Source organism: Aotus nancymaae, unplaced genomic scaffold (assembly GCF_030222135.1).
Source record: "Aotus nancymaae isolate 86718 unplaced genomic scaffold, 86718_ANA_hifiasm-v0.15.2.pri h1tg000057l, whole genome shotgun sequence".
Classification (NCBI taxonomy): Eukaryota; Metazoa; Chordata; class Mammalia; order Primates; family Aotidae; genus Aotus; species Aotus nancymaae.
In genome coordinates, this window is record NW_026988471.1 from 14,503,312 (window position 1) to 14,516,266 (window position 12,955).

At 36.3% G+C, this 12,955-nt stretch overlaps 1 protein-coding gene across 2 annotated transcripts in view; it reads right to left on the bottom strand.

The window, feature by feature from the left end:
• NBAS (NBAS subunit of NRZ tethering complex) overlaps positions 1-12,955 on the bottom strand; it is a 372,519-nt gene that overhangs the window by 340,843 nt on the left and 18,721 nt on the right. Inside the window, exons 7-9 of one of the 2 annotated variants that reach the window (XM_064363868.1) lie at positions 9,509-9,642; positions 6,709-6,842; positions 5,189-5,287 (exon numbers count right to left, since the gene is read on the bottom strand). In XM_064363868.1, coding sequence (XP_064219938.1) covers positions 5,189-5,287; positions 6,709-6,842; positions 9,509-9,642 — 367 coding nt within the window. Of the gene's footprint in view, positions 1-5,188; positions 5,288-6,708; positions 6,843-9,508; positions 9,643-12,955 lie in introns of those variants that run through there. The other variant, XM_064363867.1, reaches the window with a different exon arrangement.

The window sequence follows — 12,955 nt, forward strand, 5'->3', positions numbered from 1 at the left end:
GGGTATCCAGTTCTGCTACTTCTACACCTGTATCATCCATCAATCTTAGCTCCTCATGGGCCCAGGCCTGGCCTCAAAGTACTTCTCAACCCGGATTTTTAGGCAGCTACAACCAATGGAAGGGAGATGGCATCTAAAATGAAATTTACTGCTATCCCTGATCAGGGTAACTGCAAAGCAAAGAACATATCCTAGTCATTATCCCATTCATCCTATTAAGTCTCCCAGAGCATAGCACAAGTAATTTTAACTGGAGGGGAGGAGAGGATCAGAATTACCTGATCAAGCCTTTGAGAGTGAGACCTAGGTATGCATTTTTTTTAACGCTCAGTAGGTAATTCTACTGTCCACACCTTGTTAAGAGCCATTGGCCTGGCAGAGAATGTTAATAAAAGTACTAAGGAATAAATCAACTTAGAGTTCTTGGATGTTCTTGCCTGTTTCCTTCCCTCAACCCACAGCTGATGCTAAAGAACATCAGTCAAAGACTTAATTCCCTCTGGATCCTTAGGGCGGATTTAAGCAACTCCTCTGCAAAAACACAATATATTTAGCATCTACCTATATGGTTCATTCCATACCTACCTTTTATCCAGATTTAAGTGACTGTCCAGGTTCTGAAACCAAATTCCCAATTTCCACCCCAATGCCAGCAATTTAATTTATAATTATTATTATTATTGAAATGGAGTCTTGCTCTGTTGCCAGGCTGGAGTATAGTGGTGCGATCTCAGCTCACTGCAACCTCCACCTCCCGTGTTCAAGCGATTCTCCTGCCTCAGCCTCCTGAGTAGCTGGGACTACAGGCACCTGCCACCACACCTAGCTAATTTTTGTACTTTTAGTACAAACAGGGTTACCATATTGGCCAGGATGGTCTTGATCTCTTGACCTCGTGATCTGCCCACCTCGGCCTCCAAAAGTGCTGGGATTACAGGTGTGAGCCACCATGCCCAGCCCCAACAATTTAATTTTTGAAGTCTTGCTCAAACTGGTTCTCCCAGGAAAAGTAAGTCTTGTCTCTGAAGCCTGCTGTTGCCTGCCAGGTATCCCTGACACTGGATCTTTCCACAATGCCTGCTAGTAAACTCTCCACCACAATTTCCCTCTGTCAAATGCTACACAATAGTCTATACTGAGACTCCTTGGTGCTTGAGGAGCTATGGTCGGTACCCAGTATAGGGCCAGAAAAGTCTGGTCCAGAAAGAGTAAACGACTTGCCTTGAGATTACACAGCTAGAAAGCGGGACAACCAAGAACAGAATTCAAGACTCCTGTACACATCTGATCACATTTAAAAATATTTTTAAAATCTTTTATAGATATAAAACCAACTGTAGTAGTGGTTGTACAACTATACATTTAGTAAAAATCAATGGATTATATATTGAAAATCAGTGTCAAAGGGTCATCAAGGAATTGGAGCAGGAGTGGCTTTTCAAAAGTACAACTTCTCCCTAGAGAGTAGGGACGTTCTCTTCCTTTTGACTTTGTTGATCTGTAAATTAAGGTCTAGGAGTAGTTACCTTCAAACACTAATCACCTTTCTGTAGCTATCAAGGAAATGTTAGAAATACAAAGCCATGTCAGATGTTGATATAAAAATTGTCAACAAAATCGAAAATAAAAATAGGAACAAAATCTTAAAAATAAAAACGTTACATACTACTGAAAGCAATAAGTGCCAATTAAATATCTATACATTAAGTCTTCCATTTGAACCTAACTCATTAAGTGTTATTTGGAACTGTGTGACTCCCACATAGGGTGTAAACTCATACAGGACAGGGACTACATTTGAATCTCCACCAGCAAGCACAGTACCCACTGTGTACAAAAAACTTAATGTCATCTCCTCTAAAATGCAGAGATCAAAGAATCCTCTCAGCCATAATCAGGCTATAATCTATGCTAAAACCAACAGAGCAAAAAGAACAATAAGAACAAAACAAAGAAGGCATCAAGGTGTTGGGGTAGGCGGAAGAACGGAAGCACGACTGGAATGAGAGAGTCTGAGTTTTTAAGGAGGATAAATACATTCATTAGGCTGTGAGTTAGGATATGTAGAAAAGAAAATAGTCAAAATCAGCATATTCATAGAGCTTATCCCAAAGCTTCTCAATTAATTTTTGTTTATATTACCAAATTTAGCACCTCAGTTTCTCTTCAACAATGCTCACAACATTAGACAAAACAATGAATTTCATAAAACCCTGAGTTTGTATATTACCAATTTATCCCAATTCCACTCTGGCTGATTTATTTCATATTTATAAAATCTTTGTGGATGATAAACATAACAGGCCCACATTATTAGAGTAACAGAAACTAAATAAAAATGTGATATTTCAGCTTCTTTCATTTAAAAAAAAGACTACGTAATGGAAAATATAAACAAGCTAGCAAAATTTTTGTCATGCACAACAGGCCACTTACACAGACTCCTTGCTTTACAACAATTTTCATTCAGAAACAATAATGCAGTCATCCGTCTCCTGTGATAAGTACATTTTAAAACGCGGCAAATTAAAAAGAATTGTTAACTACAAGGAGAATAAACAAGAAAGAAGTTACCAGGTGGGTCTTACTATGTCATAGAAAGCCCTGCATGATTCAGCACTCACCATGCTCTCTTTGACCTCACCTTATTACTCTGCGTCTCAATCTGCTTCAGCCTAACTGGCCTCATTGCTGTTCCTAGAAAATGCCAAGCACACTTCCAACTCAGGGCTTTTGCTTTGGCCATTCCTTCTGCATAGTGTACTCTTCCCTCAGATACCTAATACCCCCACCTATTGCAGGTATTTGCACAAATGTCACTTCCTTGATAAGAGTAATGTGGCCATCATATTTAAAAGTGTAACCTGTGCCCCACTCTCCCACCTTTCCACTCTCCACCTCTGATTTTTTTTCCCCATAATACTTAGCTCCTCACATATTTTATATTCGTTGTTTGTTGTCCATCACTCCCTCAAAAAGTTCCACAAGGAATATATACCCAAAGCACCTGGAACAGGATGTCGCACAGAGTAGGAAATCAGTTAAGTGTCTGCTTGATGAATAAATAAAAACGGAAAATCACTGAAATCATAAAATACTATACAAGCTTCTTGTCTTACCTGTGAGTATCATCTACATAACCATAATAATACTGCAAAATTATGATATAAAAGGATGTAATATATAACATAACAGGAGAACAAAGTGAAGATTCTTTGTGCATACACGTGGTTGAGTAAGTAAGAAAACTTTGAGGAAGACATCTATCTTCCACAAAGGGAAGTCAATAAACACTGTGTAAAATTGGAATCAAGAAATACAATGTAAGCTTTTCATTTAAATGTATGAAAAGAATCAAAGGAATCAATTAAAATAGCTAAAAGTGGTTACCTTTGGAAAGCAAGAAGTTGGGTAGAGGAGTCAGTTTTTAAAACTAAACACTTGAAATTATGTGCAAATATAAAGTAAAAATAAAACGTAAATATAAGAAAAAAATTTTTAAGGCAACTCACATCTTGGTTAAAAAAAAATACTCATTATGCATATAACAGACTAAGAATTAAAAAGATTATATAAAAATGTCAACAACAAACCTCCTACCAAAAGAAAAGAAACAAAGCCAGCATTTCATAGATGAGCAAACATGAATGGCCAATAACATATAAAAAGCTACTCAGTTTCATCAGTAACTAGGGAAGTACAAATTAAAACCACAGTGACATGTTCTTCTACACCTACCAAATCAGCAAACATTTAAAAGTCTCACATCATCAAGAGTACTATTGAGAATGTGAAATGAGAGAAACTTTCATATGCTGCTGATGGGACTGTAAACTGGTACAAATACTCTGAAAAACATTTGAGATTATCTAGTAAAGGTGAAGATGTACTAACCTGACAATCCAGCATTGCCACTCCTAGTCATATATCCTACAGAAACTTTTGGACATATGTGTCAGAGAAATACATGATTATTTTTACCACAGTACTATCTTTCTAAAAAAAAATTAAGAACTAAATTTTCTTCTACAGGATAATGAATAAATATGTGGCAAATCATTTGTAAAATGAAATGTCCTAAATAGTAGTTAAAAATGATAAAGCAAGAAAAGCACCAAAAAGCAAGTCACGAAGTGAGACTTGTACGTCTTCTGTGTGATTCCATTTACATAAAGTCAAAACAGCAAAACTAAATATGAATGAGTGATAAAACTATAAAGAAAGCAAGAAAATCATATACACAAAACTCAGGACAGCAGTCTTCTTTAAACAGAGACAATGGAATCAGGGAAGAGCACACGGAGGATTTCAGAGTGTGTGTGTGTGTGTGTGTGTGTGTGTGTGCGCGCGCGCGCGCGCACCTGTGTGTTCTTTTGTAGTATAAAAAGTTCATAATAATAAAGTCCTGAACTAAACACAAACATATGACTAAACAGAATACAAACTTGCATACATTTTCAATCAAAAAGACTTAAGTATAGCGAGAGTCCAAGTTAAGGACTTGCCAATTAAACACAGAGTAAGTCTCAAAATTCAAAAGCTCAAGTTAGGTTTGTCTTACTCAAAATTTAATACTATACCCATTTATGAAACCAAACATTTAGCTTAGCTAGCCTATAAAATGCATGTGATTTCTGTTATCAAATAACAAAATTAAAGGGGAGAAATCACTGGAAGTAGAAAAAGCCATAAGGTTTCCAGTAACTCTCAATGTAGAATGGCAAATACACAGGGGAGTGGCATATGCGAATGATGGGATACAGTTGTTGGAAGAACTGTGCAACATCAGTACAGCCCAAACTAGCAAGGAAAGAAAGAAGGGAAGAAGCATCTACTAAGGCCCTTCTGTGTGAGGGCACTTAACATATAGTCCTAGTTCTCTCACTAATTCTCTGAGTTAGATATCATACTCATTTTAAAGATGAAAAAAATTAGGTCCAGAGGGATAAAAGAGGAGAACAAATTCCTCATTGAATATTCCCAGTGTCCATCCAGCTCAGTGAGCCAGCTGGAACAGCAGAATAATCAGATGACAACAATATTATGGATATTAAAGATAAGTACGCACAAAAGGAGGAAATTAAGAAGTCAACATAAGAATCAGAATAGTTTCTTCTCCCTGAACCTGAACCAAGATTTCTATATCCACCTAATATTCCACTAAATATGAGAACAAATGGTTATTTACCTGTGACCGGGATGATAAATAGCTGTGTTGATTCCATGAGGATAATGACTACTGAAGCTGAAACAGTGACTTTCTTGGTAGCTCTGATTTGTTCCAACACTAAATTTAAGAAGGTAAGTAAGAAGTAAATACCATTAAACCACAATGAATATCACTAAATACCCAAAAACATGTCTAGAATTTAAAAGATAGACAATACCAAATATTGCTGAGGATATAAAACAACCAGAACTCTGTTATGTTACAATGAGAAGGTAACTGATAAAACCACTTGGTAAAAAGCATGGAAATTTTTAATAAAAATTAACTATATCTACCCTATGACCCAGCAATCCCACTTGAAGATATTGACCCAAGAGAAATGAAAATGTATATCCATAAAGACTTGTACAAGAATGGTTGTAACAGCATTATCTGCAGTAGCCCAGAAGTGGAAACACGTTTCTATCAATAGAAGAATGCATTTTTAAAATCATGAGCTATTCATACAATAAAATACTAATCATCAATAGAAAGGAATAAACTATTTTTACACTTTAAAAATATGAATCTCAAAATACGATGACTGAAGGAAGACTTAGACACAAGAGTACATACTACAATTATTCCTAGGTATCCTTGGTGGACTGGATCCAGGATGCTCAGAGGATAACAGAATCTGCAAATGTTCAAGTCCTTGGTATAAAATGGCATAGTATTTTCATCTAACCTACACACATCCTCCTGTATACTTCAAATCATCTCTAGATTCCTTATAATACCCAATACAATGCAAATGCTATGTAATGGTTGTTATACTATATTGCTCAAGCAATAATGACAAGAAAAAAAGTCTGTACATGTTCAATACAGATACAATTTTTGAATATTCTTAATCCACAGCTGATCGAATCTACAAACACAGAACCCATAGATACAGAGGGATGACTATATGTTATTCCATTAACATAAATTATTAGAATGGGCAAAACTAATCTGTGATTTAAAAAAAAATCAACAATAGTTGTTCTGGGAGTGGGTATGGAAAGAGAATTATTGAGAAGGGGCATGAGGGAACTTTCTAGTATGATGGTAATGTTCCATATCTTGACAGAGGTTTGAATTGCACAAATGTATGCATTTGTCATAACTCACTAGCTGGTATAATTAAGATGTATGCATTTCACTGCATGCAAATTTTACCTCAAAAGAAAGAAAACTATAAGCAAATATTAAACTCTAATCAATAATATGCATGCTAAAGCATTTGAGTACTGATCTCCAACTTACTATGAAATAATTAACAGCTGGATAGAGGGATGGATATATGAATAGAAATATGATATAGCAAGCATAGTAAAATCCTAATTGTAAAATCCAAGTGGAAGCAACGGGTGTTCACTACACCATTCTTTCAACTTCCCTATTATATTGGCAATTTTTCATAATAGACAGAAAAAAAAAAAGAAATACCAAAATCTGACATTAAACCAGAAAAATAAACACTATTTCAAACATGGCTTCCCAAAGTACATTTTTACCTTACAAGGTAACTTCTAAGTTCTCCTCGGTAATTGATGACCAGGAGTTCTGCAGACCACTGTGCACTTGCTTTGTATTCTAAAAACATCAACCCAGCTATGGCGTAGCTTAGGTCACATACAAAACTAGAAGCCTACAGAAGATGGAAAAATTAAGTTACTGAAAAAACACTAGATAACAGTTAACACATGCATAATTGGAGAATAACTGATACACTGGCTTCAGGCACACTTTATGTAAGATCATCTCAGAACTTCTTTGTATACTCAAAAATCATGCAAGTCAGACTGCCTAGATCTAGACACACAAAACTAGGTCAGCCCTCTCAGACACAAGCTGAAACCACAGCAGCCCCTTTGAAAATGTTCACCTACATAGTAAATTTCTATTCAGATTTTATGCCAACTGCAGAAAAAAATAAAGATAATGCCACCACTCAGACTCAAAAACCTCAAAGAGCTTGTTTAAAGATACAAGCTTCCAAATGTTAATTTCCACTGCCAGCAGCAGATTGTGCTAAAGTCTCCAGTTTCCATCTGCCTAATCGGCAACCTAAAGAAAAGGACACAAAATACTCACTCAATGTTAACCTTTCTCTACCAACAAAACACCAGGCCAAACTGTTAAAGATGTGAAGGCCTGTACACCTTGGGAAGCACACAAAATAAAGTTCATCACCCTTGAAGGGGATTTGAATATGCCAACCCAAAATATGCCACTTTGGCATAAGGATTATTTTAAGCTGAAGGCAACTGAGAATCAACAGATGCAGGAAAAATTATTTGCCCTCCCCGAAACTGCCTAAAAACAAGGCATAAATTTCTCTTTGTAAAAGTGCTCCTCAGTACCAGGAGGAGGAGATGTACTCAGCACTGGAAATCAGAAGTCATACCAAGACGAGTCGGAGTAAACAGACCTTATTAAAATCCCTTTCTTCCATTAGTAACTCCCATGCATTTGTTAGTCACTTTCCCACAATTTACCACCTCAAAAAGCCAAAATTCCCTTTCTTTTGTCTAATCACTTCTCAACAATTTATACTCCTTTATTAAAATGGTATATAAGGCTGGACGGGGTGGCTTATCTATAATTCCAACACATGAGAGGCCAAGGGGGAAGGACCACTTGAAGCCAGGAGTCCAAGACCAGCCTGGACAGCATTGCAAGATCCTGTCTCTACAAAAAATTTAAAAGATTAGCCAGGTGTGGCTGCACTATGATCACGGTGTGGCTGCACTATGATCTCTAGCCCGGGCAACAGCAAGACTCTATCTTTAAAAAAAGAAAACATGGTATATAAGCCTGAGTCTAACCACCTCTTTGAGTTTTCACATCTTTTCTGAGAAGCTCCCTGTACATGTAAAAATATAAATAAAAACTGTACAACTTTTCCCCTGTTAATCTGTCTTTTGTCAGTTTAATTTGCAGGTCCCTAGCTGCTAAATTTAAGCAGACAGAGAAAAAGGTTTTCCTCTCAAACGCCCTGAATGGTTCCTCATTTTCTAGACCCACATAATGAACACTTGATATATGGCTAGTCTGAATTGAGATATGTCATAAATATAAAAATACGCATCAAATTTCAAAGACTTAAAATCAAAGAAGGAGCACAAAATATCACATTAATAATGTTTTACATTGATTATATGGTGAAATAATAATATTTTGGATATACTGGATAAAATAAAATATGGTATTAAATAAATAAATAAATTTCACTTTTTTCTTATTTTAGTTTCTCATTGTGGTTATTATTGTTAAATAAACTTCACCTGTCATTATTATATATGTGACCAAATATAATTTAATATTACATTTGAGCACATATACAGCTCACATTGTATTTCCTTTAGCCAGAAATAGTCTAGAAAATAATAATCCAGATTCCTTAGTTTGGCTAAGACTTCCATAATATAAGAACAACATACATTTTTAGTCTCTCCACTCATTATTTCTGAAAAAAAAAAATTCTCTTTATCATTGGTTTTCAACTCTAGCTTCTCATTAGAATCAGCTGAAAAGCTTATAAACAATATTAATACCAAGGCCCCACTCAGATCAAATGAATCAGAATCTCTGAGAGTTGCAGCAGGGCAAACTGCCAATTTGTTTCTTTTCTTTTCCTTATAAAGCTCCCAAGGTGATTCTAAGATACAACCAGAGTGAGAACCACTGTTCTAGCTGACCCTATATCTTGTTCAGTTGACAAAGGAGGATATAAACTAAAGAGCACTAGATTCCTGGAAGAGATACGATTAACTGAATTGTCATACAAAAGTCATTTTGTTCCCACTCAATCTTAGTTTTCTAGACAAAATGAGAACAATATCTGCCCAACCTACTCAAAGGACTGTGAATATAAGATCATAATATATACCAAAGGCATTAATAAAGTAGCACAACAAATACAAATTACTACGACCACTTTTTTTTCTCCACTCTCCTTTTCCATTTCTATTTCCTGTCGGGCAACAAGTTCTAATCCCTCTTGAAGTCGTTCCTGTTGCAACAGCCCATTGACTTCTTTTTGTCACTGGAACTTCATAACAACTTTCTGTATCTATATTTAGTGTTTACTTACTATCACGTGGTTTACATCTGGATAGTGTATTACAAAATACAAGGAATAAATAATGCATGTATATAGATCTGTAACTAGATTCTGGGCATCTTAAGTTCACAGCTTATTATTCTGATTTGTATTTGTATTATTCCCCCCTCTTCACACTCTTTTATTCAAGTACCTATACATACATGACATTGAAAAAACTATGTTATCAATTTAAGCTATGTACATACCGGGGAAATGACAAAGAGTTCACTTCCCATGAGATCAAACACCCTCACAGTTCCTGTGCTTTCAGCATAGGCCAGCAGGGTACAATCATAACTCCATGCTACCCGTCTCCACTGGGGTTTCGGGTCTTTCGGAACTAGAACAAAAGATAAGAGGTGCTTTTTTAACAATATATTACAAAGACAGTTAACATTTTTAGTAACTGCAACTAAAGTAAGAATTCAACTATATTAACTACATCATCTCCTAAGGATCTCTAATAATGCTTCCCTCAATAAAAAAGAGCAGTTTCCAGAAACACACTTCAAGTTAAGAGTGGGAAATACAAACCACTGCAACTATGGTTTTATTTTAGAAGCAAAGTCTACTGATGCATGGTCTGATGAATGCTGAGCATGCCCTGGTCCGGTAAAGGCCCAGGAATAATACACTTCAAAATACTTATAATATTGAGAGAGATCTAAAGCATACAGAATGGGCAGACAATATTAATTATTCCAATCCAATGAGTTCAGTTCCTCTAAAAGCAAAAAATAAAAATTGCAACTTGATCGTTTAAACACATCAAACATAGATGCCAAGATACAAATTGGGACTATGCTAACATTGTATTGGAAAGAGGGAGAAAATAGATATACATACATACATATATATACATATACATACACACATACATATAGAGAGAGGCAGGTAAATCAAGAACTCTTATGAGTCAATCACACAATTTCAAGATTTTGATAATCAACACCTTAATAATTCTAACAACTCAATAACTGAATTTTTTCTGCTCCAAATTTTCAGTACAATAGAGAGAAAGGCTATCAGTTGCAAAAGAAGAAAAAGAGGATGTGAAACTCTAAACTATGTTAGATTTCAGGTTTTTTATTGTCTTGTTTTGTTTCCTTCAGTTTCCTCCTATTGGAATCCCAGAACTGAGGAGTTAGGTAGATAGATAAGTGTTCTTCCTTTCCCAGCAAGAATTCAAAATGATTAGGGCCTCAAGGTGACACCATGAGTCAAGAGTAGAACAAAACCCAGAACATCAGCATCCTGTCTTCCCATACAGTGCAGGCTTCATTACAACACACAGCCTCTTCACCAGTGCCTTAGGATTGCCTCAAAAATGCTCCAGAAATGTATGGTCTTCTCTCTATGCCTCTGCTACTATCCCAGTTCAGGTCTTGCTTGGCCTACTAACTGGTCTTCCACCATCAGTCTCTTCTCTTCTATTCCTTCCTCCATACTATCAGATGATATATGTCTAAAATAACAAGATAAACAGATCACTAAAATCACTAAATGGTTCTCCATTTCCAACAGAATCAAGTCCAAACTCCTCAATATATATGTGAGATATGGCAATGCTTCTCTTCTAACAGCCTGCTCAACCTTTTATTCTTTAATTCCCAGTACCCACCCCCTCTTTCTTCTCCTTTTCTTCTTTCTGACTTTACTACATGCCCAAGCATGCCACAGCACCAGTGGCATTATCAACACCAGCTCAGATTCCTTTCCTTACTTGGGCAAAGACTAGCTCTCTAATTGGCCACAACAACCCCTTCCTCCTCTCCCCTCTCTCCGATCACTCGTCCACCTTATCTAAGAAAGTTTAAATGTTTAACCAATCGGGTCTAGTTTAAATTGTGCAGTCTGACCCCAGCCAAAGGTAGGAGTCCCATTAAAAATAAAAACTTCTACTCTCCTTTGTTTTGCATGCTCTCGTGGCAACCAGCCATACAGGAGACACCTCCTGCGCAGAAATAAATTTACTTTGCTGAGAAATCCTTTGTCTAAGTGCTCATTTTTCCTTACAACTCCAAGCCTTATTTCTAACATATATTGAAAGGTCCTCCACAAAAGGCCCCACTGTGGCTTTCCAGTTTTGCCTTCTACCAATTCTTGTGTCATATACCTAATAACCCATTCATCCCACAACAACCTGGCAAATGAGCAAATATGTGCCTTTTATACATATTGCTGCTCTACTAGACTGTTTATCTCCAAACTTACTCATCCTTCCAGGTCGAGTTGTTACCTCCTCCTCCCTTGACACTCTTGAAACTGGCTGCTCTGTGCCACCAAATATGCTGTACATACCTCTTTCATAGCATTTAAAACATCATATTGTTGTTTACATAACTATTTGCCCCACAAGTCTCTGAGCTCCTTGAAATCAGAGACAATGTCTTATTCAACATTCCACTCCCAGGCCTGGAACACAAAGTGATTAACGTTTCACTAACGAGTGACATCTACGTCTCTCAGAAAAAAGTCTCTATTAACAGGGCAAGGTAATGGTAGAGTTTACCATCCATCCAGGACTACCAATGAAATGTGAACCATATAACAGAAGTCATCTTCTATCTACCTAAAAGGAATAATGGGTAGAGTTCAGACTTCCCTTTACTTCTGTAATATATATTTTGGGGAATATATGGGGAAAGCACACCAGACAGCAATGAGTTTCTTCATTTTGACTATTTATCAATAGGTTAAGAGTATACAAAAAAATCCCAGAGGTCATTCAGCATGGATAAGTCTAATGAATTTTATTAAAGCCTAACAAGATACTGCATACACTCTGGAAAAGCCATTTTTGCAAGTGGGAATAATTTAAAAAAAAAAATCACTTTCCTGTCTTTAGACTGTTAAAACAAAAAATCAAACTTTGAAGCAGACATAGGTACAAAATGATAACAAAAGAATAAAAAACTGGCATATGCACAGATGCTACATAAAAACCAGCAAGATGACAATTTTGCCCTGAAAAATATTTATGTGCTAAGGAAACATTGCAATCTGATAACAGATTTTTCCTCTTATTTCATTTTGATAAGATAAATAGATTCTATGCACTGCATTGCATCTGAAAAGGATTTGTTTTTACTGTCACTTCTAGTCACAACCAGTAACTCCAGAAAACTCAGCATGTGTTTTGACCCAGATAAAAATATGTTTTCATTACAAGATAAGATTTCACATAACAATGTGAAAATAAAGACTTTTTTCCAGTTGCCCGTGTGTCTTGGGAAAGGAATAAACAGTACAGATTTTTACAAAGCAAGTGTCAATGAAGTTGTCTGAAAAGTATGCAGAAAAACACTGATGGTGAAAGTTAACCAGCAAATTGACAACCGACAGGTGCGTGGTGAAAGAGTTTATACCCCATTCATATTTTCATCAGCTGTAGCTCCTTAAATCTGCCCAGTTGTGGATGCTATTTTCTCAGCCTGGAACACTCTTTTCCTCACATTCCAATGGCTTTTTTTTTTCCATCTTTCAAGCTTCACTTTAAATAGCACTTCCTTAGAAGACATTCTGTGACCACCCTAAGTAGCCTCTAAGCCCCATTATTTTTCACCAGCCCAATGATTTCATTTCCTTCACAGCTCTTACGTCAAATAATTACACATTTGCTTGTTGTATTAGTCCGTTTTCACGCTGCTGAT